General features: G+C 42.0%; 1 protein-coding gene across 3 annotated transcripts; it reads left to right on the forward strand.

Annotated features, from left to right (window-relative positions):
• The first annotated feature begins 489 nt into the window (after window positions 1-489).
• Window positions 490-24,415, forward strand: LOC110609057. 3 transcript variants are annotated; one of them, XM_043954362.1, is made up of 14 exons: window positions 490-704; window positions 879-1,418; window positions 1,791-2,435; window positions 2,540-2,867; window positions 2,964-3,219; window positions 3,302-3,518; window positions 3,605-3,957; window positions 4,293-4,802; window positions 4,877-6,053; window positions 6,255-6,599; window positions 6,759-6,996; window positions 7,153-9,911; window positions 9,989-10,137; window positions 24,086-24,415. In XM_043954362.1, the coding sequence occupies exons 1-14, from the start codon at window positions 627-629 to the stop codon at window positions 24,222-24,224; spliced, it is 7,734 nt and encodes a 2,577-aa protein (XP_043810297.1). In that variant the 5' UTR covers window positions 490-626; the 3' UTR covers window positions 24,225-24,415. The 3 variants fall into 3 exon arrangements, with proteins under 3 accessions (XP_043810297.1, XP_043810298.1, XP_043810299.1); XM_043954363.1 differs by having other exon boundaries at window positions 1,794-2,435; XM_043954364.1 differs by having other exon boundaries at window positions 491-704; window positions 2,540-2,645.
• Window positions 24,416-24,810: the final 395 nt, after the last annotated feature.

Here is a 24,810-nt window from a genome sequence, read left to right on the forward strand (position 1 = left end):
ATATATATCCTTAGCATTAATTAATACATTTGTAAAATAAATTATATTAATACATTTATATATATTCTTAGCATTAATTAAATTATATAAATTAATAAAATAAAATGGTAAATATGATAAATATAATATTATATTATAAATAATTTAAATTAATTAATATTAATATTAATATAATTTTTATAATTATATTTTATAAATTTAATATATAATTAATTAAATTAATAAAATAAAATAAAATAATTAATTAAATAAAAATTAATTAATATTAATATAATTTTTATAATTATATTTTATAAATTTAATAGATATATAATAATTAATTAAATAAAAATTAAATTTATATTTTCATTGATTGAACGCGGCTCCGCCGCACTCATGCATTACGTAGAGTCATTACCCTGATCCGGGAAAAAAATTTTCCCGGACCACGATTTGAGAAATTCTTTTTTTTTTTTTTAACTTGAAAAAGCAAAAAGCCGTTGTTAAGAGAATCTTGGAAATGCACGCAACCCTTTCACTTTCCCTTCTCACCGCTCTTGAAAAATTCAATCGTTAAGTTAAGGTCCCTGTGAAGCAAATGATCCAGTGCAAGGCAGTCTGAAAACAGAACAATACACACAGTTTCCATGGAAAAAAGCTTGGTTGATAAGGTCTTCTCTTGGTCTTTAAGTGACGTTCTTAATGAAGAACTCTACAAAGAGAAGGTGCTAAATTCGTAGTACTGTTCTTGATTGTTTTGGCCTTACCCAGTTAATTTTATCATTTCTTTTTGTGGATTCCCACCGATTTCATGCTCCTAAATTTAGTTGTTAATGCTGGAAAAAGATTATACTAAGCCATAGCTTATGGGTAGTTAACTTGATACATTTTTCTTGTAGGTTAAGAAGATCCCTGAATCGTTTCAGGCAGTGGATCAGTATTTTGAGTCATTTGTTTATCCATTACTGGAGGAAACTAGGGCGGAGCTGTGTTCTTGTCTGGAGAACCTATCTAGAGCACCTTACGCTCATGTGACATCCTTTAAGATTATTAAACAAAATGGAAAACTGTTTTATGATATTGAGGTTGATTACTGGAGAAACAAATATGGAGTTGATGGAGAAAGACCTTACAGGACATTTGCAGGACATTTCTTTGTTTTTACAGATGCTAAACCCGATGCTGTTTCTGATTTGCGACAGCTTGAAAATAGATGGGCTTTATTGTCTAATATTACAGACACTAAGAATGAGCATGGTCTTAGTGTTACTTGTCTTGGAGTCCAGACTAATAAAGAGATTCAAGACAAGTTGTCATCAGGGAGGCCATTGTTCATTGTTTTCTTGATGAACATGAGGACCAATGAGAGAATATGGAATTCATTGCAAATGGGTGGAAATATGAATGTAATTAAGCAAATCTTGTGCTCTGATACGCAGGTACGCCTTTCTTTGTCATGCATAGAACATCCGTTGACAGTAAAGTTTGATTTGCATATCAAAAACTAATTGATATCTCTATTTTGAAAAATATATTAAACTTTTTAAAAAGTCTATTGCAATAAAAATGTCTGGAGGGAGATGGACTAATTAGTAAATTTTTAAAAATTTGAGATACCAATTAATAATTTTTTTTAAATTATAGGATTAAATAATAAAAAATTAATGAAAGAAAAGGTCTAAGTATTAATTTTTTCTTTTATTAATTTACTATCAATTTTTGTCTTATTCTTCTATCTCATACACACCTTACACATAGAGGATAGAAATTCACTGTGATTCTAAATTTTAATATCGAGTTATTGTTAGCAGCAGGATGAGAAGAACTGTGCCCTCTGTCGTGCTCGAGGAGATTTCCTTGTATTTGAAGAGTCTAGTAGGATTTTGCCTTCCGAGCTGAACAAGTCTCAAAGGAAAGTGGTCACTGACATTCTCTGCAAAATTGAATGTAATCACAGATCCTTTGTGGAACTTATCCTGGGCCTTCCAGGAACAGGGAAAACGAGAACATTGAGTATTTTAATCTATATTCTCTTAAGAATGAATTGTAGGACTCTTATCTGTGCCTCAACAGATGTTGCAGTTGCAGAATTGGCATCTCGTGTTTTGAAGCTTGTAAAGGAGTCATCTGAAGCGTCGTACTTATTGGGCAGGGTTCTTTATTTTGGGGATGAAGGCTTGTGGAGAGTTAATGCAGACATTGGAGAAATATATATGGATCATCAAGTTGAAAGTCTTAATAGTTCACAATTATTGACTGCTTCCCTAATATTTTGCACTGCTTCAAGTTCTTTTGCACTGCATTCAGTTCTAGAAAATACATTGGACCTGTTAATGGTTGATGATGCAGCACATATGAGAGAGTGTGAATTATCCATACCATTACAACTACCAGGTGTTAGGCATATTGTTCTTTTTGGTGATCCATGTCAGCTAACTGCAACCGTAACTAGCAATGTAATAACACTATGTTGATTTGTTTTGTTAAGAAGGATGCTCTTGCAACTACTTTTTTTTCTTTAACTTTTTTTTTCCCTCTTTCTTTCCTCTTCTCCTGATAGGTGTCTGCTAGAGCTGATTTTGGAAGAAGTTTATTTGAAAGGTTGAATTCAATCGGCCATTCAAAGCGAATTCTGGATATGCAGTACAGAATGCATCCTCTTATCAGTTTGCTTCCTAATTCAGAATTCTATGGCAACCAAATTTTGGATGCTCCAAATGTTAAAAATAAAAGATACAGAAAGTACTTTCTTTTGGGTCCATTATTTGGTCCATACTCTTTCATAAATGTTTCTTGTGGAAGAGAGGAAACTGTTAGCTTCACATATAGTTATAAAAATATGGTTGAAGCTGCAATGGTGACAAAAATTATCAGAAAATTGTTTAAAGGTGTCTAAAGTTTATTTCTCTTTCCTTTCCTTTTCATGAAGAAATAGATGGTTTTATGCTGCTTCATATTTCTTGTTTTAATTGTTTGTTTTGAAGCATGGGGCGAATCCAAAGAGAAGCTTAGTGTTGGCATACTTGCTCCATACACTGCACAAGTTGTTGCAATCAAGGAAAAAGTGGGACAGAAGTATGATAGCTTTGGTAGATTTTCACTGAAAGTGAGTACAATTGATGGATTCCAGGGTGGAGAAGAAGATGTAATAATATTGACAACTGTAAGATCTAATGCTGAAGGATCGGTTGGGATCATTTCTGACTGGCAGATAACTAATGTAGCCTTGACAAGGGCCAGGTATATAAGAATTATTTTTAAAATGTAGCTCATCAGTCATAATTAAATATAAAGCAATGATCAGCTTTTGTTTTCCTTTCAGATGCTGCCTTTGGATTGTGGGAGATGGGAGAACTCTTTCCAGTAGTAACACTGTTTGGAAATCAATAGTCCAAGATGCTAAGCTGCGTAATTGTTTCTATAATGCTGAAGAAGATGAAGATTTGGCAGATGTTGTGCTAGAGGTGAAGAAAGAAACGGATCAGATTGATGACTTCCTAAATGCTGATAGTTTGCTTTTTAAAAATGCCAGATGGAAGGTACCTGTGATGCTAATTTCTTCTAATATGGTTTATTTCCTCTCTTAATGTTTTATTTATTTATTTATTCCCTCAAACACTATCAGGTTTTGTTCAGTGAGAATTTCAGAAAGTCATTTGAAAAGTTGAAGTCTTCTGAAACAAAGAAGTTGGTTATGAATTTATTACTGAGGCTTTCTTGTGGCTGGCGGCCAAAGTGGAGGAATACAAACTTAGTTTGTGATAACTTCTCTCAGATGTTGAAACAATTTAAGGTTAAAGATCTGCATATTATTTGCTCAATTGATGTTGTGAAGGATTCATGCTACATCCAAGTATTGAAGGTGTGGGATATGTTGCCTTTGGAGGACATACCATTGTTGGCTGTTCGTCTTAGTGCTGTATTTCAATCATATACTGATGATTTTGTCAAACGTTGCAAGCAGAAGTGTCTTGAGGGGTATGCACATTATGCCTTCTAGCACAATCTAAATCTCAGTAATCATGTTGCTATCAGGTCCTCAATTTTATTTTGTTTCTGTAGTAGAACTTTTTGTGAGAAACTGTGGAATTTGACGAAAAATTCTGGAGATTCATCTGTAGTATATATCCTTTTTTAGTAGGCATACTTAGCTTTTAAAATTTCAAACCTGAATAGGCACAAAGTTAGATTGGTTAGACTTGTGATTATGTACATAGATATTACAATGTACACATACAAAATACTAATGGCTAAAGTATTTTGCAACAGTAGCTGCAAGTTAATAATTTTACTTGCTCTCTCTCTTTCTCCAGGGATCTGGAAGTTCCAATGAGTTGGGATACATTTATTGCTCGTTTTAAGAAAGACTGTGTGCAGGGTGGGAATACTTCAAGTACTTTTGATGAAATAGGCTGCGTTGAGAGTTGCAAAACAAGTGACAGTTTTCTGCTTATGAAATTCTACTCCTTGTCTGCTGGTGCTCTAAGTCACTTGCTTTCTTCTTGTGATGGAAATGAAATTGATCTTCCTTTTGAGCTAACAGATGAAGAAAAGGATATTATCCAATTATGTGGAAGCTCTTTTATTCTAGGCAGATCAGGTACTGGTAAAACTACTGTTTTGATTATGAAGCTATTTCATAAGGAGCAGCTTTATCATTTAGCTTCAGAAGGATTTCATAAAGTTGAAAGCAGTTCCTCCATAAGTAATGAGAATGGTGGAAGTGAAGTTGAAAACAAGGGAAATATTTTGCGACAAATCTTTGTTACAGTCAATGTTAAGCTGTGCTATGCTGTTAGACAATATATTTTGCGCTTAAAAAGGTAAATAATTAGTATCAAGAGATAATTCTCTACTTCTATATGAATTTTATACAATTTATGTTTTGATTATGCAGATCAACATGTGGCTGGAATTCTTCAGCTGAAGTCCCTCAATCTGATTTGGATGATGTTGATGAGGGATCACAATTTTCTGACATTCCAGATTCTTTTTCTGATATTCCACTCAGTTCCTATCCCCTTGTGATAACATATAACAAATTCTTAATGATGCTGAATGGAACAGTTGGCAGCTCATTTTTTGGAAGATTTCCTGAATTTAGGGAACATTCTCAGTTAAAGAGAAGAAGTTCTAGATCCATGACCTTGAAAACTTTTATTAGGACAAAAGAGGTTCATTACGACAAGTTTTGTTCAGCTTACTGGCCCTGTTTCAGTATACAGCTAACAAAGAAACTTGATCCATCCACAATATTTGCAGAGATAGTTTCTCATATAAAGGGAGGTTCCAGTGTTTGTGTCCAAGATGATAAACTAAGTAGGGAGGAGTATATTTCCTATTCTGGGCGTAGGTTATCCCATCTAAGTGAACAAGAAAGGAGTACAATTTATGATATTTTTCTTCAATATGAGAAGAAAAAGAAAGCAAGAGGGGAGTTCGATATATCCGACTTGGTAATTGACCTTCATAACCGGCTTAGAGATGAGAAATACGAGGGTGAGATAATGGACTTTGTGTATGTAGATGAAGTGCAGGATTTGACAATGAGACAAATTTCTCTTTTCAAATATATCTGCAGAAATTTTAAGGAAGGGTTTGTGTTTTCAGGTGATACAGCCCAGACTATTGTAAGAGGGGTTGATTTTAGGTTCAAAGATATAAAAGCTCTTTTCTATAGAGAGTTCATGGCATGTGAGAGAAATGGGAAGGGACAAATTTCTGATATCTTTAATTTGAGCCAGAACTTCCGTTCCCATGCTGGTGTTTTAAAGCTAGCTAACAGTGTTCTGAACCTTCTTTATCATTTCTTTCCTTTCTCTGTTGATAAATTGCAACCTGAGACAAGTCTTGTGAATGGAGAACAACCAGTTTGGGTACAGATGAGAAATGAGGATAACACATTATGCTCGTTCTTCAAGAGCAATGAAAACTTTGACCGTGGAATTGTTGGTTTTGGAGCTGAACAAGTTATTTTAGTGAGAGATGATAGTCTGAAGAATGAAGTTCTCAGTCATCTGGGAAAGCAGGCTCTTGTCTTGACAATAATGGAGTGCAAAGGCCTGGAGTTTAAGGTGAGGTTCTCTTTACTGATGTGTTTTTGGTGTAGTAGGTGGTTGGTTTTGCAGTTGTTTTGTAGGTGAAAGATTCCCTTATAAATTATTTTCAACAGTTTATGCTCCCAATTATAATTTTCCCTGATACAAATTTCCTGCTTTTGTTGTCTTATAATTCTATTGCCTTCACATTGATACATTCTTTAATCTACTATTTAGGATGTGTTGTTGTACAACTTTTTTAGCTCTTCCCCTTTGAAGGATCAGTGGGACGTTATATATGGATATATGATTGAGCAAAATTTGTTTCATTCCCCTCATCCGAAGTCCTTTCCAATATTCAATGAGGGAAAACATATCACCTTGTGTTTGGAGCTAAAGCAATTGTATGTGGCAATCACTCGCACAAGGGAAAGGTTGTGGATTTTTGAGAATCAATTATGCTCTATGTTTAACTATTGGGAGAAGCTACACCTTGTCCAAATTCGCGAATTTGAATACAATTTTCTACATGAGATTCAAGTTCAAAGCAGCCAAAGGGAGTGGAAAGATCGTGGTATGAAGGTTAGTTTGATTTTGCAGCAGGGAATAATATTTTAATATATAATCATACCATATTATTTGTCTCCAAATAGCTCTGTCTCTAACTTAGAATCTGCCAGCATATTTCTTTGGGACAGGCTTGATAAGCTTTGGCAAATTTGTTTTTTGGTTATTTTGCAGTTCTTTTATCAGCAAAATTATGATAAGGCAAGATTTTGCTTTGAAAAGGCAGCGGAATCTTATTTGGAAAAGTGGGCAATGGCTGCTGGTCATGTTTCTACTGCCGATCAAATGAGGGATTCAAATCCCAAAATGGCGGACAATCATCTTACTGAGGCTGCTCATATTTATGAGACCATTGGCAAGAATGAGTCTGCTGCCCAATGTTTCTTTGAGTTACATGAATATGAAAAAGCTGGTATACATGCATGTACATGCTTTTTTTTTATTGTATATTTGATTTCAACTATCAAGTTAATTTTTCTGTTTTCTCTTAGAAATTCAATAGATAAATACATCAGAATCCCAAATCTATTTGCAGTCTTAAATAGGTTCAATTTACTTTTATTTGCAGGCATAATTTACTTGGAGAAGTGTGGGGCATCTAAGCTTGAAGAAGCTGGTGACTGTTTTTATCTTGCAGGATGTCATGAAAGAGCAGCTAATATTTATGCTAGATGCAGCTTATTCTCAGAGTGTTTGTCTGCTTGTGCTGATGGGATATTATTTAAAGTGGGATATGACTTTATCCAATTATGGAAAGAGAATGATTTTCTAATTGGAGAAGGGTTTCTTGGAAGTATAGAAATTCAGAGTTTCTTGGAGAGAGGCGCTCTTTATTTTCTAAAGCTTCAGGATTCTGAATCCATGATGAAATTTGTGAAAGAATTTCAGAATGAGAAACTAATGCGTACTTTCTTATTCTCAAAGTGTTTGTCTGCTTGTGCTGATGGGATATTATTTGAAGTGGGATATGACTTTATCCAATTATGGAAAGAGAATAATTTTCTAATTGGACAAGGGTTTCTTGGATGTAAAGAAATTCAGAGTTTCTTGGAGAGAGGCGCACTTTATTTTCTAAAGCTTCAGGATTCTGAATCCATGATGAAATTTGTGAAAGAATTTCAGAATGAGAAACTAATGCGTACTTTCTTGAAGAATGTAGATTGCCTTGACGAACTTATGTTGCTTGAAAAGGAAAGCGGCAATTTTTTTGAGGCAGCAAAGGTTGCAAACCTGAAAGGTGATATTCTGCTTGAAGCTGATCTTCTAGAGATGGCAGGAAGATTTGAAGCAGCATCCAAGGTTATTCTTTTCTATGTGACATACAACTCCATTTGGAAACACAGAAGCAAAGGCTGGCCCTTGAAGCAGTTCGAGAATAAACAGGAGCTTTTGATAAAGGCTAAAACTTACGGTAAGGAAGTCTCGCAAGAATTCCACAATTTTGTTTGTATTGAGGCAGACATTTTATCACATGGAAAGGGCAGCTTATCTATGATGAAAAAAAATTGGATGGATTCTTCAAGACTTGGAAGTTTCACAGGTAAAATATTAGGTGCACGAAAAATTCTTGACGCTTACCTGTGTGCAAGTGCATCACAGCATGAGAGGGAGATCCATTTGGTTAAGGATCTAATAGAATATTCACAGAAAAAGATATCCTGGGAACAAACTTCTGTAGAAAATATGCTTTACTACTGGTGGTTTTGGAAAAAAGAGATGGAGAATGTTTTGAGTAGTCTACAGGGTAGCGAAGTAGATTCTTACAGTGAATTCTGTTTTAGCTACTTTGGTATAAGTAAGCAGTTGAAGAATGAGAAGACTGTGTGTCTTTTGCTTTATCCTGATGCAGAATGGATTAAGGGCATTCATCTTCAAAATGTTAAGAGAAATGGGAATCAAATATGGATTGATGCTGACCAGTTTGCTCGTGCTGCTACTCGTTACTGGTCATCCGAAATGCTTACTGTTGGTGTGAAGGTGCTTGAAATTTTAGAAGCTTTTTATGTGTTTTCATTAGATAATGCTTTATGCTTGAATTGCCAAGCCATGCTACTAATTCAGATTTTCAAGGTTTCAAATTCTCTTATCAAGTCGAAATCCTTGAACTGCAGTGACTTTAGTAACATTCTGCGGAGATTCCTTGAGATTCCTATAGAGAACTTCTTTGGACTTGTCTGTCCACTGGATTGTCGAATGCCAATGACAAAAGATATGATTTATCTCAGAGAGACATGGTCTTCGAGGAATTTATTGAAGGAAGTTATCGAGAGAATCATTCGATCAAGGGCTATTACTAATGGGCAACTTGGAATGCTAATGACAATTATTTTGTCTGGAAAATTTTCAATTGACCTGTATGTGCAGATTGCAGCAAGCCTTTGCCGTAGTGTATCTTGGCAAGAGTTCATGGAGATTTTCATTTTAACTTTAAGTAATGATAATCCCTTTGAACATCCAGGTGAATCGGCGTTGGTTTGGAAATTCTATATAGCTTTAGCAAATACTGATTATACAGACTTCTCACCAAGTTTCTATTTGTACCTTGTGGATCGCCTGGTTATCCTGGTATCCTACTTGAAAGGTTACTTCTTCACAACTAAGTCTCCTTTGGTTGAATGGCTTATGTGCAGCGGATGGAACACACTCCCAAATTTGGATTATTTGTCTGATGTTCAAATGCAACCACTGCTTGAGGAAACTGTTGGCTTTGTGGCCGACACGGTTAATAAAATCATTTGCAATGAGCCTCAGAAATGGCTCAAAAGATTCAATCTGAAAATGGACTTCTACCCTCATCTAGTGCTAAGATTGATCGTCACACTTTGCCTGTTGTGCATCAATTTTGATGGGTGGTATTATGGTTTGTTATTCACTTTGCTGGATAAGAGAGAAGTTACCTCTTTATTACCATGGAAGTTCTACAAGTCCCTATGGAGGTTAAGGGAAAATGATGAAGAACATATAAAAATTAGAGTTGTTTCAGAAGCGCTAAAATGTATTGGTAACCCTCTTGTAGTGGTCAATCTTGGAATACATTGTGCAGAATTTTCATTTCCAGATGCAATTTTTCTGTACTTGACTGTTGAGCAAGGCAGACAAAGCATTCTGCGAAGATTATTTCTAAAGAATGATTTGGTTTCCTCGAAACGAACTCGCAGTTCTAAGAGAGTAAGGGAAGACTCATTTGGCAGAGCCATTTTGAGTCCTTCAGCTTCCAGTTTTATCAGTGTATCTGACCCTGTGAATGCACAACAGTCCAATAGGAACTTTTGGGTTTTGCTTGGTACTGTTGAGTTTGACCTTCTGACTGATGCTCCATGGTTTAAGGTAACAGTTTGCTGCATTTTTCATTTTCTGATGTCAACTGAGGATACCAGATGAAAATTTTCTTTCTACTTTTCCAGGAAACTATTTTGGAACACATTCTCCTTGTAAATGCTGCAAAGCAAAGTTTCTGTGAGAGTAATCATTGTCAAAGTAGTGGAAATGCTGTTGGGGATGTAAATGAATTCCTTGATGAATTGCAGCAGCTATATTCAGCATTGGATTCAAGGTCAGTTTATAGCCTCTACATCCATTATTTCATTTTTTTTATTTTATCCATTCGATGTCTCTAGTGATTGAACAAGTCTCAGCACACACTCGAGTCTCCTGGGAAGAACTCTCCTGTGAAACAGGATTGATCATTCATTACATTTCCGAAAATGGTCTGCTTGGTTTTTAGTAGTGATGACCGCTGGATTTCCCTACCCCCAATCCTGGGCCTAGATTACGGCCACGGCCCATGAAAGGAAGGCCCACACGCCCTCTCAACACAAGCCCAGATCATCAGACTCCTGAGGCCGAACTCCGCCAGACTCTTCCACATCGAGATCGGCCCAGCCCGTATAACCTTTCCATGGATTCCTTCTCTTCCTGGGTTCAGCGTCCAACCCAGCTCTCGGTCCAGCCCAGAATCCAGAACGAGACTCATCATACAGCCTGGCAGATCCGCTCGAGCGTACGCACGGGGAAGAATCAGAGGCCGTTACGCATGGAGCAGGCGCCTGATATCCTCGTACGCCCATATCTGTATGGCAGAGACGCGTGGCCCAATCATAGGCTAGCCGTTATACGTCACCAGCAAGCAGAAAGAAAGGATAAAAGGGATACCCCTATAGAGAGATGGACCAAGCTTTATTCTTCAATATCAAAACCCTTGTAAAACTCTATTTTATTGGATCTCAGATCATCAATTGGCGCCGTCTGTGGGAAACGACAGAGATCTTTTCATCACCGGAGTTTTCACTCTTAACAAAACCCACTGAGATCCACGATGGCCAATCACCAAGAAAGTAACCTTAACGTCCCAAATGACCTAAGTTCTGCCCAAGAGGGGCAACAATTCTCCTTTTCTAGTCCTACGACATTAAACAACCAAACATCTGTTCCTCTTAATCCCTCGCCAAGTTTGGCAGGGAATACTCCCGCTGTTACCTTGTCTAACCAAGATCTTCAAAACATGGCTTTCCAGTTACAAAATACCGCCCACTGGTAGGGGCAGATAATGCAACAGAGAGGCCTCAACACCCCAGTAAATACACTTCCGGTTGTAGAGGAACCTCAGACAATGACCCCCGACATGCACCTAACCGTCTTCAAGCCAGCAGCTGCGATATTGAAGAAAGAGGAAGAAAAGCCGGCGAAGAGGAAGGACTGGAGGCCTGAATCCATGCGAAGAGGGCAAGAGAGATGATAGAAAATGAGGAAGTGGATAACTATTCCGCCGAAATAACCGGGTGGACGGGAACTGAAGCAGAGGAGGAGGAATACCACCTGGAGAAAAAACCCAGCCCAGAAGACGAGAAGGTGGACCAAAAGTTGAGAAAATTGAGAGAACAGCTCCTAGCCGAGCTAGGTAAGAAAGATCAAAGCCAAACCTCTTTGCCTATTTTTTTCCCTTTCTCAAAATGGGTGCAGCAAGAGACTGTCCCTAAGAAGTTTATGATGCCATCAATGGCGGCTTATGATGGGACTGGTAACTCGAGGGAGCACGTCATGAACTATAAGACCTTCATGGAGTTGCAAACTCTGTTAGATGCATTAATGTGTAAAGTATTTCCAATGACGCTCTTGGGACCAGCGCGGGCGTGGTTCAACAGCCTTGAGGCCGGAAGTATCAGAAGTTTCGGAGACCTAGCCATTCGCTTCATCAATCGATTCATAGCCGGGGTGCCAGCAGAGAGGAAGACGAGTTATTTGGAAACAGTAAGACAGAGAGAGGGTGAATATCTCAGAGAGTATGTCGCTCATTTCAATACGGAGGCCCTGCAGATTCCCGATCTCGATGAAGGAAGGGCGGTAGAGGCAATGCAAAAGGGAACGACCTCTGCCGAGTTCTTCGGTTCCTTAAGCAGGAAGCCTCCGACCTCCCTGGCCGAGCTGATGCAGAGAGCGGAGAAGTATATAAGGCAGGATGACGCCTTAGTAACAAGCCGATTTGCCAAAAGGATGACAGGAAAAGAAAAAGCCTCAGAAGAAAAGAGGTCGGAGAGACATGAAAAGAAACACGGCAAGAGGCTCGAGCCGTACAAGCAGGCCTGGGAGCGAAGGGATCAAAGGCCTCCCCCTCCACGGGTCCTTGAGCCAAGATTGCCTCCCCCTTGGGTCCCTGAGAAGCCGACTCCACTAAATGCGTCCAGAGCCGAGGTGCTCATGGCTGTCCAGGATAAGGAGTTTCTCCAGTGGCCCAAACCTATGAAGTCGGAAGCAGACCAACGGAATCCTGACAAGTATTGTCAATATCATCGGACGCATGGCCACGATACCAACAACTGCTTCCAGTTGATAGCAGAGATCGAGAGGTTGATAAAGAGGGGGCATCTTAAGAACTTTGTGAAGAAATCAGAGGGACAAAAGCCTCAATCCAGTTCGGCGGTTCAGATGCCGAGGAGAACAGGAGCTGGACCAGTGAACGATGGATCCAGTGGAACCATCAACATGATTGTTGGAGGAACGGGAGGACGGATGGGCCGCCGAGGGAAAAAGAGAAATCGGGAGGGAGAAAGCAGCAGTACTGAGGTCATGCAAATCGTGGACCACTCTCCCCTGACCATCACCTTCTCTTCAGAAGATGCCCAGGGTATTCAGATGCCCCATGATGACGCGCTCGTCATTGAAGCCGTTATTCATAATTATCGGGTAAAGAAGGTCTTAGTGGATGACGGGAGCAAAGTCAACTTACTACCATACCGGGTTTTTCAGCAGATGGGAATTCCAGACGAACAGTTGGTCCGAGACCAGGCACCAATCAAGGGGATCGGAGGAGTACCGGTGCTCGTAGAAGGGAAGGTGAAGCTGGCTCTCACCTTAGGTGAAGCACCCAGGACCCGCACTCACCACGAGGTATTTTTAGTGGTCAAACTTCCGTTGAGCTATAATGTAATCCTGGGGAGGCCTGCGCTGTTCAACTTCGAAGCTGTCACCAGTATCAGGTATTTGGCGCTTAAATTTCCAACAGAAGAAGGAGTGGGAATAGTCCGGGGCAGTCAGGAAGAGGCAAGAGCAGTATACTTGGCCACAGTAGCTGAACCGAGCTCCACTGGAAAAACTCTGGACCCAGAAGTCCTAGAGGTTCGGGATGAGAAAACAGAGGCCAGGACAGAATCGATGGGGGAGCTGGAGATTTTCCCTTTATCAGAAGCAGAGGAAGAAAAAGTCTTCAGTCTCAACGCCGACCTCACTGAAGAACAAAAAGCCTAAGTCATGGCCCTGATCCGAGGTCATGCGTCTAGTTTCGCCTGGAAGCCCTCCGACATGCCTGGAATTGACCCTAAAGTAATGACACACAAACTGAATGTACTCCCCGAAGCCAAGCCGGTAAAGCAGAAGAAGAGAGTAGTAGGGAGAGAGAAGCAGCAGGCCACCAGAGAAGAGGTGCAGAAACTCGAGGAAGCAGGCTTTATTAGGGAAGTTATGTACCCACAAGGGCTAGCAAATCCTGTATTAGTCAAAAAAGCCAATGGCAAATATAGGATGTGCATAGATTTTACTGACCTAAATAAGGCCTGCCCTAAAGATTGTTATCCACTTCCTGATATTAATAAAATGGTCGACTCTACGGCCGATTTTGATTATATGTCTTCTTTGGATGCTATCTCTGGTTATCATCAAATCCCAATGGAAAGGTCGGATGAGGAAAAAACCTCGTTTATAACTGAAGATGGAACTTATTGCTACAGAGCTATGCCATTCGGATTGAGAAATGCCGGGGCAACTTACCAAAGATTGATGAATAAAATCTTCAAAAACCAGATTGGCAGAAATGTAGAAGTCTATGTAGATGACATGGTGGTCAAAAACCCAAATTTCCAGCAGCACGTAGCAGACCTGAAGGAGGTATTCGGGGTATTAAACCAGTACAGAATGAAGTTGAACCCAGCAAAATGTGCTTTCTTTATTAGAGGAGAAAAATTCTTGGGATTCATGGTGAGCGGAAAAGGCATCGAGCCTAATTCGGAGAAGGTAGAAGCCATATTGAAAATGCCAGAGCCGACCTGCTGTGTAAGGGACGTCCAAAGACTAACCGGAAGAGTAGTAGCACTCAACCGATTCATGTCAAGGTCAGCAGAAAAATGCTTACCATTTTTCAAAAAATTGAGGAAGGTGTCAAACTTTGAATGGACAGAAGACTGCCGAAAAGCCTTCGCAGAGCTTACGGAATATCTCAGCTCGCCCCACGTGCTCAGTAGTCCTATGCAAGGAGAAGAACTTCTGATATACTTGGCAGCCTCGGAACAAACAGTCAGCGCAGTGTTAGTAAGGGTGGAAGACGGGGAGCAAAAACCCGTTTTTTATGTCAGCAAGGTACTCAGAGATACCGAGGTCAGATATTCGAACATTGAAAAAGTGGCCTACGCCCTATTGCTAGCAGTCCGGAAATTCAAAGTTTATTTGGAAGGCCACCAAGGAGTTGTGATGACAGACCAACCCTTAAAAAAGATTCTGCGCAGGCCGAAAACTTCAGGTCGGATGTTGGCTTGGTCCGTAGAGATCAGCCCTTATTGTCTAGAGTATCGACCCAGGACAGCTATAAAATCTCAAGCCTTGGCTGACTTCATAGCAGAATGTACATTCAACGGGGAGCAGAAAGGACCATCCTCAGGAATAGCAGGAAAGGAACGTGAGGGGGAGCCTCATCCAGAATTTAACTGAAAGTTGTATGTAGACGGAGCATCAGGCACCGAGGGCAGTGGTGTTGGAATAATGCTTAAGGGGCCAGAGGATTTTAAGGTATGCTACGCCTTACGTCTAGAGTTCAAAGCCTCGAATAATGTAGCAGAATATGAAGCCCTGATAAATGGGATGTTGGTAGCGCTGGAAGTGGGAGTAACCGATCTCGAGATAAACAGCGATTCTCAGCTGGTGATCAACCAAGTAACAGGAATGTATCAGGCTAGAGACCCTATTATGCAGAATTACCTGGCTAAAGTAAAAACTTTAGAGGCCGAGCTCACAAGTCGAGGAGTAACCATTAGATTTCAAAGAATACCCCGAGAAGAAAATGAGGAAGCAGACCTACTTAGCCGGTTATCCAAAGAAGAATTGGAACAACTTCCCGATGAAGTGTATATACAAGATGTCCATATACCTGCTTTTAATAAAACTAACGCGATATTGCAGGTGGAACAGAACCCGACTTGGATGACCCCTTACTTAGAATACCTGGAGAAAGGTAAACTCCCCGAGGATAAAGATGAAGCCAAAAAGATAGCAGCTCGTGCCGCTAACTACCAAGCGATAAGGGGGACCTTATACAGAAAAGGAAAGTCCAGTCCGTGGCTCCGATGCGTGAGCCCGGAAGAGGCTGCGAAGGTGTTGGAAGAGATACATAAAGGCATGTGTGGAGCCCACGAGAGAGGAGGGACATTAGCTAATAAAGTATTCAGGCAAGGGTATTATTGGCCCACTGTTAAAAAAGAAGCATAAGAGTTCGTTCGAAGGTGCGACGTATGCCAGAGATTTGCTAATGCCATCAAAACTCCAGCCACTCCTCAAGCCAGCATATCCAGTCCATGGCCTTTCTCGCAATGGGGAATTGACATCCTGAGACCTTTCCCCAAGACTACGAGGCAGAGGAAATTTGTAGTGGTGGCAGTAGAGTACTTCTCAAAATGGCCAGAGGCGGAAGCAATAGCCACCATCACAGCTCGAAAGATGATAGATTTTGTGTGGGGACATATCATCTGCAGATTTGGTGTACCCAGAGTGCTTATTTCAAATAACGGCAGACAGTTTGATTGCAGCACCTTCAGAGCTTTCACCACGAACATGGGTATCTGGCATAAATTCTCCTCTGTGGCTCATCCTCAAACTAACGGCCAAACGGAGGTCACCAACAGAGCCATCCTACAAGGATTAAAAAAGCGACTAGATAGGGCAAAAACAAATTGGGCAGAAATACTCAACAGCATCCTGTGGGCACTCCGAACCACCCCTAGAGCACCCACTAAAGAAACGCCCTTTGCACTTGCCTATGGTACAGAGGCCGTAGTCCCAGTTGAGTTGCAGATTCCTACTCATCGAGTCCAATTTGCTAGTGAGAGCACTAACGACGACAAACTAAGAAGCAACCTGGATGCCCTTGAGGAAATCAGGGAAGAAGCTCAAATCCGAACTGCCGCCTATCAACAACGGGCAGCACGATACTACAACCAAAAGGTCAGAGAAAGAAGCTTAAAAGTGGGAGACCTGGCTTTAAGAAACCTGGAAGCCACAGGAAAAAGGGCGGCAGCTGGTAAGCTAGCACCGACCTGGGAGGGCCCGTTCAATGTAACAAAAGTAGTCCGGCCAGGAGTATACCGGATTGAAGATATGCAAGGGAATCAAGAGCCCCACGCTTGGAATATTCAGCACCTCAAGAGGTATTTCCCCTGATATAGTTGTAAAGAAAAACATTGTATTCTGATAAATATGAAGGAAACAAGTTATTTACACAATGAGATTATCTTTATTATCACGAATAATATTCCTCCATGAAAAAGAAAGGTAGGTGTACAGGATCCCCTAGATTTCCTGACACCACAAACCAAGTTGAGAGCACAAACAGCCGGCGGGGCCCCGAGGTCACCCCGGAACAAAAATGACCAGGATCCCGTAAGATCTCCTGGAACAAAAACAGTCGGCGAGGCCCCGAGGTCGTCCCGGAAATACAAAGAAGACCGGGATCCCCTAAGAACTCCCGGGAAAACAAAGCAAAAAACAGCCGGCGAGGTCCCGAGGTCGTCCCGGAAATACAAAGAAGACCGGGATCCCCTAAGAACTCCCGGGAAAACAAAGCAAAAAACAGCCGGCAAGGCCCCGAGGTCATCCCGGAAACACAAAAATGACCAGGATCCCGTAAGATCTTCTGGAACAAAAACAGCCGGCGAGGCCCCGAGGTCGTCCCGGAAATACAAAGAAGACCGGGATCCCCTAAGAACTCCCGGGAAAACAAAGCAAAAAACAGCCGGCGAGACCCCGAGGTCGTCCCGGAAATACAAAGAAGACCGGGGTCCCCTAAGAACTCCCGGGAAAACAAAGCAAAAAACAGCCGGCGAGGCCCCGAGGTCGTCCCGGAAACACAAAGAAGAACGGGATCCCCTAAGAACTCCCGGGAAAACAAAGTAAAAAACAGCTGGAGAAGGCTTTAAGACCATCTTTAAGCAAAAATTCCTCATATCATATGCAGGGACAATGCATAAAAATACAGTTCTGACCTCACAAAAAGATGCGTCCAAAGGCATCAAAGGCCAAACTTCGATCTCCCAACGGAGCTCGGAGCACTATGGCCAAAAGGTACTGAACTTAAAAAGTGATCACTGACGCTAAGCTCAACTCACAAAGAAGTCTAGACAGCAAATAGCCCGGAAGATACCCAGGGATATACGAAGCATCACAAAGCCATAGGCGTAAAAGCCTAAGTGAAGAGTAAAGAGCCGAGCTCTCTGCTCGGATATAAAAAGAAAAAAAAAAATTCCATATGAAGCTGAAGGACCGCGCTCATAACTTGAGTCCGTCAAATAGACATCCGAGCTCATAACCAGGGAGCAGGAAAAAATTATTTACTCCCTCAACACTCATGTAATGAAAGGTTGAGGAGGTCAAGGGGGCAATTTGGGAAGAAAGGACCTCAGCTTCATTCCCTGACAAGACAGAACTAAAAGCAAAAAGGCAGCCCTGCTAATCACCATTAGAAGGTATGTGATCTGACTTATAAGTTCACAGTTAGTTAAGAATCAAGCTCATAACTAAAGGCTAATCTAGTTCAGAAAAAACTTATGAATAAAAATATACAATGTCAGCATTACAGTTACGAGAAGGAGAGAGAAATTATAAAGCAAAAAATAATTCAAGTAAAAAGAAATTAAAATTTCATTAAGAATACAGGGCTGTTACAATCTACTTATCGGACGAGGTTGAAGGAAAGATAGTCTTTAAAGGACTTACATTTGTAAGAACATCCTCGCCTACATTATGTTTATTTACAACTATATCTGGAGGAAGCCCGGCATTCTTTGGGTCAGATGTCTTAGTATCAACAACAGGGGCAACCTCCAACCCTGGATTGAGGTCCTCGCCTTCAGATTCGGGGTCGCCTCCTTCAGACTCAAGGGCTCCCAGGTCCTCCCCATCCGACTCGGATTCTTCTTCGGAAGATACAGCTGAAGGACCTCCAACGCGACAGTCCCCTCTGGGCATAGGGAAATCATCCTCTCCATACAATACCGGCTCACCATCAGAGTCCACTTCGGCCATACGAAGCTTTGCCAGAGGAGTATCAGGAGCGTGTCTAGCCTCTCTTATACCGCGATTGTAACCCGTTACATACATGCGGAAGGCTTTATGAAGAATAGCAGCCTTCATGTCCGCAGAGGCTTTGTATTCATTAAGATGTGTTTCACAGGCCTCAGCTATAAATGCCTTCAACTCAGGAGAATCTTTGTAGTCCTGAAGGTGAGCTTCACAGGCCTGCTCGACTTTTCTTTTTAGCTCTTCCGACTCCTGATATTCCGCTAGACACCTCTCGCGTTCTAGCAGGACCTTGCCTTCAGCATGTTTCACCACCTCGAGCAGGGCTGAACATTTACGTTCCAAAGTCCTGACTTCATGGTTAAGCTATTGATGGCGAAGTTGGGACTCCTCCGCCGATGAAGCCAGGACTCTGATACGTTCAGAGCTCATGCTCAGCTCCTGCTCAAGGACTTCCACCCGAGCTAGGGCCCTCTCCTTCTGAGCATTCACCTCATTCAGGCGAACTTGAAGTCCTTCATAATCAGCCTTTAAGGCTTCATATTGGCACTGGACTTCATTCCTCTGACTTACAGCCTCATCCCTTTCCTGAAGAGCCGCTGTCATAGAAGACAGCTGCTTTGAAACTTCCACACAACGAACTTCCACCTCAGCTGCCCTCTCATCAGACTCCTGGAGAACCCTGCGAGTATGAGACAACTCTGCTTCCAGGGATTTGGTGTGCTCTGCTGCCTCAGCCGCTCTGCCTTCAGCTCTTTTAAAGGCCTCCAACGCAGAGTGCAACTCCACCTGGAGGGACTGGGAATGTTCCCGGGCAGCTAGAAGATTCCCTCTGGCGTCATTGGTGGCAGAGACATTCTCCTCCAGGCGCGCCTCTTCAATTCGGCGATCCACGGACTCCCGGAGGGAGTGGTCGCGCGCGTCCACCTCCATAAAAAGACCCGTCACCTAGTAAGGGAGGACAACCGTCAAAAGAAAGAAATAAAGAAGACCAAAAGAGAGAGAAATATAATTTACCATCAAAAGCATCTCCCTGATTGTATTCCCGAGCTCTTCACGAGATCGGGATCGGAAGGACACTTGCTCCTTGGTAAAACTGGCTAAAAAACCAATAAGGGCAAGCAGGCGTGGATCCGAGGCTTCTGTAGCTCCGCCAAACATCCATTCTCTAAGCAGTTTGGCGACGGCATTGGCCGGAGATTGAGAGGTGATGTCCGCTACGATCGGAGTGTCGCGGTCGGTAGAAGACAATAGAGGTACAACAGGAACATTTTTTCCCTTCCCAATAGGAGGAAGGGCAGGAGAAGATCCTTTGGAAACCCTGGGCTTCTTCTGGGCAGGAGGAGGGGCAGGTGTTCCATGAGGCGCTGGACGCTTGTCCCCGGTTTTCCCTACGGAGTCTCCAGACTCAAACCTGACCCCCACAGGGGCAGGGGCATCTTTGGCAGGCGCCTCCAAAACGTCATCCTCCACAAGGACGATCTCTTTTCCCTTCCCAGGGACCTCCTCATCCTCGGTAATGGGGGACTTAAATTTTCCCCCTGACACCTCTTCAAAAGAACGAGCAAGACCCAACTGTGCCTGTTCAACGACCCCGGTCTGCTCCACAATGGCTAGAGAAACTTCCCTCACACCCTCTGAAGAACCTTGAGCAGACTTAGACTCTTCAATAGGCTTAATAGTCAAGGCCGACTTGCCACGACTAGAGGGCCGAGATGACTTAGAGCCTCGAGAGCTCAGCTTAGGATCTCGAGAGGAAGCCTTGGTAGGAGGTCGGCTAACTTTCTTGGAAGAAGCAACTTGAGCCACCTCTGCAGCGACCTCAGGCACTGAACGCCCAGCCCGAAGGGCATCGAAAATTGCATGCATATTATCCCGAGACAGGACTAAGTTCTTCGGATACCTGATCTCTTCCATTTTAACGTCAGAAGCTGCAAAAACACGAAACTATAAAGAATTAGCGCATTTTATAATATCATTTACAAAGAAGAAACGGAATCGCTGGACGAGGCACTATACCCGTGTCTCGGATATCCCTAAGATTAGACACGAACATACACTTCTCGACGTCATACTTCCTCTCAACAGAAGTCAGTCGAAGCAACCCCACCTGCTCAATAAGGCTCAATCGGGGCAAGTCATTGCAACCCGGAGGAACATCCTCCCAACTTAGATCCACTTCCCACGATAAGGCGGATTCTAATTTCAGCTCCGCCACAAGGAAACTCTCAACCCATCCCTTTATGGAATCCTTGTAGCCCGTGAAAAGAGACAACCCACTACGGGGGGAAAAATAATAGAAATTCTGAACCGCCCTAACAAGGCGAAAAAAAGTGACGAACAGACAGGCCGTGGGTGTGAAACCCCAACTTCGGCAGATGGACTCAAAGCAACACATGAACAGAATGGAATTCGGAGATAACATCCGGGGGGTTACTCCGAAATATTGGAAAACCGCGATAAAGAAAGGGGTAAAAGGGAGAGGTAGACCAAAATCTCTCTGTTTAAGAAAAAAGACTATACAACGCCCCCTTTGAGGATCCATCAAACCAGGAGGGGGAGGGTTTGGAAGAACTATCCTTTCATTTTGAAAAGGAGCTCGAATAAGATAAAGTGGAGTATCTAAATACCTCCGAGAAATGTATTTAGTTATGGTAGAGGAAGTAATATGCGACCTAAGATTAGCAACGTCAGGGAGCTTTCGACCCTCCATGGAAGAACAAAGAAACGTACCTGGAAACGCAATAGGGTGGAAAAAGCAGAAGAGGTTGCAGGAAAACAGAAAGCAGAAGAGAGCCAGTTTCTTCAGAAGACAGGGAGAATTCGAAGTGAAAGACAATAATGAGATGAAGCGTTGTTCTGAGCAGATTTGTCTTGGAGCGGCGCGATCATTAATTACTCTCGAAGTTTACCCTCTCAACGGTTAGATAATAACCGGCGAGAAGGTAAAGGGGCAAAGAGATGACCGCTGGGCTTCTCCACCCCTACAAAGGGCCAGGCCCATGGCAATAGCCCTTCAGCTGAAAGTCCACACGCTATCTACATAAAACAAGCCCAAATTGTCAAAACTTAGAGACCGAGCTCCAATTGAATCTCTCGCTCAAGACGACCTGACATGAAAAATGCACACCATCGCCACTCAGGCAGCAAAAACTAAGGAAAAAGAGCAAGTCATAGAAAGACCTAAGGAAACAACCAGGGGGAAACATGACAAAGGTCAGGCTTACTTATCACTTAAAAAGGTACAGGATTTGATTCATCATCATTAAGCAGAGGCTACGAGCTCAGAACGAAGCAATAAGGACGCCGCGGAATCATACAAAGTTATGGGTCAGAAGCTCAACCCACTGATTAAAAGCAAAGCTCACAGGTCGGTTAGTCCAGCTCGGAAAAAGTGAATTGAAAGCTAAGGGAACTTAGAGCTCGGCTCATTAAACGCAGACAGAGCTCACGGGTCGGTTAGTCCAGCTCGGAAAGAGTAAACTGGAAGTTATGGGTTAAAAGCTCAACCCCTTGATTAAAAGCAGAGCTCGCAGGTCGGTTAGCCTCGCTTGGACAAAGAAAACCGAAAGCGAGCTCGCAAGACGGTGGGTACAGCTCGGAAATAGTAAACTGAAAACTCAGACTGGCTAAATGGATTCTGGGTTGGATTAATTAAAAGGCGAGAAGGAAAAAACAATATCGTAGACTTCTCAGAGAAAACCACGAAGAAAACAGTCTCATCTCATTCATAATAAAGAAGGAGCAGTTCGGATATGAACGAAAAAACGAAAGTTTCATTACAACGCGTTACAAATACCTACATTACAGAATAAAAAGCTATCCTTAGAGGATTTACATAACCAGATACATCGTCTACGTTTACATCACTATCGCTTATCACACTATCCTAGTTTTCGATACAAAGAAACTCTTGAATACGGAAAACGAGCTCTGTAGGTCGGCCGAGCCCTGCTTCGTTATTATAGGGGAACTGAATAAGTTGATTCCCATAAGCATTTCTCACTGTTCCCCTATAGGTAAACATTCGGTTGCCCAAATGTGATGCACGGTACATACGAACAAGCTCAGATATTATGTGCTGTTCGTATGTCACGCATGAAAAATATAAGCCTTCGAGTTATGGCTTCAAGAAGATCGCAGAGCATATATTTGAAGGCATCGACGGAAAATTGACTGAGTGCAGCAGATCTCAGCCTCTCATAATACAGGTACTCCACACCAAAGGGGACAATAAATTGATCATTTTCGCCACCTCCATTTATATCAAAAGCAGACAACATGGACATCGAGGAAATTTCCTTCTCGAAGGAAGGTAAAGTCAAAACAGACCTCCCAACAGCCTATAGCCTCTTTGGAGCTCGAACAACAACCAGAGGAGGAGGCCAGCCAGACGATCTGGGTAAAACAGTTTCAACGACCTGCCAAATGACTCCACCCATCAACCGCCCTGCTAGGAGGACCTCAGAAGCAACCTTCAGACTCCCTCGAGGTAATATCAGATTGTCAAGAGGTTTAGACTGACCCATCTTTATCTCAGGTACTGCAAAAAGTTCCAAACAGAGACAAGTCAAGATAATCTTTTGTCAAGATAATGAAAGCAAGATTAAAGCAAACCCCTGGGGCAACAAAACAATGAAGCCCCAGGCTCACCTCAATCCGTTTGAAGAAGGCGTCAAATGGATCCTTTGCAGAAAAAACAGGAGAATCTTGCTAGAAGAAGGAAACAGACAGAGGGCGGGAAGGAAAGACTCCTTTTCTCCGACAAAGGGCCTAGAAGTGAAGAGGAGTCAACACTGATATATATTCAAAATCTGAAGTCTTAGCGCAAAGTAACTCTAAACTCTAAGCCCACGATGTCAGGATCTTTAAAAGATATTCATGGAAAAGGAAAAAAGAAGCGTGTCCAGGCGATAATGACAGGAAAGTAGAGAAGGGCAGAGTATTTGAGAGGTAAGGAGAGGCCAGAAAGGAAAAGAGGCAGATAGGATTCAAGAAATGAGGAATGACAAAAAGATGAAAGGGAGTTATGAAGGCATCTGTAAGCGAACATGCACGGTCATAATGGTTCTCGATATTCACCCCCTCGACAGTCAGAATAATAACTGCCAAGAAGGTGAAGGGGCAATTGATGACCGCTGGATTTCCCTACCCCCAATCCTGGGCCTAGATTACGGCCACGGCCCATGAAAGGAAGGCCCACACGCCCTCTCAACACAAGCCCAGATCATCAGACTCCTGAGGCCGGACTCCGCCAGACTCTTCCACATCGAGATCGGCCCAGCCCGTATAACCTTTCCATGGATTCCTTCTCCTCCTGGGTTCAGCGTCCAACCCAGCTCTCGGCCCAGCTCAGAATCCAGAACGAGACTCATCATACAGCCTGGCAGATCCGCTCGAGCGTACGCACGGGGAAGAATCAGAGGCCGTTACGCATGGAGCAGGCGCCTGATATCCTCGTACGCCCATATCTGTATGGCAGAGACGTGTGGCCCAATCATAGGCTAGCCGTTATACGTCACCAGCAAGCAGAAAGAAAGGATAAAAGGGATACCCCTATAGAGAGATGGACCAAGCTTTATTCTTCAATACCAAAACCCTTATAAAACCCTATTCTATTGGATCTCAGATCATTTTCATTTTCTGAAATTTACAAGTTTCTTGGGCATGTAGTTACACTTGATTTACCCTTAAATTGAAATTAATCTCTGTTGTCTTTCCTGGTGGATCAGGGAATGGGAAGTTCAAGAAAATAGAATGGTTGAAGCGCTTTTGAAGAAGTTGCTGTTAAAAAGGGAAAGGATGGAAAGTCTTCTGGATGAACTGCTGATGTGTGATAATAACAAGAGAAATGAGAGTACAAGTTGCTAGAAAGAACGTCAAGACAGTGTATGGTTTCAAAAATTTTACTTGTTTTTGGTGGTTGATGACCAATTCCAGCTGTAAAATGCGTAGTATTGGATGTAATTTTATAATGATAGTGTATTATTATTAGTAGTAGTAGTTTTGTGGGATAATTAAGTTGTGATAAATTTTTATGCTAAAAAATTGCCTACCGAAAATTCAAATCTTCACTTTTATATAAAAAAAATTCAAAACTCAAAAATCAGTCCAAATTAAAAGATAAAAACTAAAATCAAAGAAGCAAAGTAAAGAAAAGAAAAACTCAAACCATCCAAAAAAACAAATCGAACCAGAAAATAAATACGAAACACAAGAGACCGACTGAGCACCGACATCGCCGAACATCATTGTCACAACCCTCTCTCCTGCCCGAAGACGGGGGAAAGAAACAACACCGAAACGCAACCATCAAGCCCAAAGGAACTCGATAAATTCAGATGAAGGCGAGGACTCTCGCCGAATACAATTTCGAGCCGTTCAGCGACTTCTTCCTCCCTGCTCGCCTTTCGCATCTCCTTTCTCCCCTTCTCTCTTCTTACCTTTTTATACATTC

The sequence above is a fragment of the Manihot esculenta genome, chromosome 2, assembly GCF_001659605.2.
Source record: "Manihot esculenta cultivar AM560-2 chromosome 2, M.esculenta_v8, whole genome shotgun sequence".
NCBI classification, from domain to species: domain Eukaryota; kingdom Viridiplantae; phylum Streptophyta; class Magnoliopsida; order Malpighiales; family Euphorbiaceae; genus Manihot; species Manihot esculenta.

Bases quoted from the DNA above. Each gene is read 5' to 3' on its own strand.
- LOC110609057 (XM_043954362.1), top strand. From the start codon at position 627: ATGGAAAAAAGCTTGGTTGATAAGGTCTTCTCTTGGTCTTTAAGTGAC. The intron at 2,868-2,963 runs GTGTCTAAAGTT...TTTGTTTTGAAG, and splicing joins TATCAGAAAATTGTTTAAAG to CATGGGGCGAATCCAAAGAG. The intron at 3,519-3,604 runs GTACCTGTGATG...AAACACTATCAG, and splicing joins TTAAAAATGCCAGATGGAAG to GTTTTGTTCAGTGAGAATTT.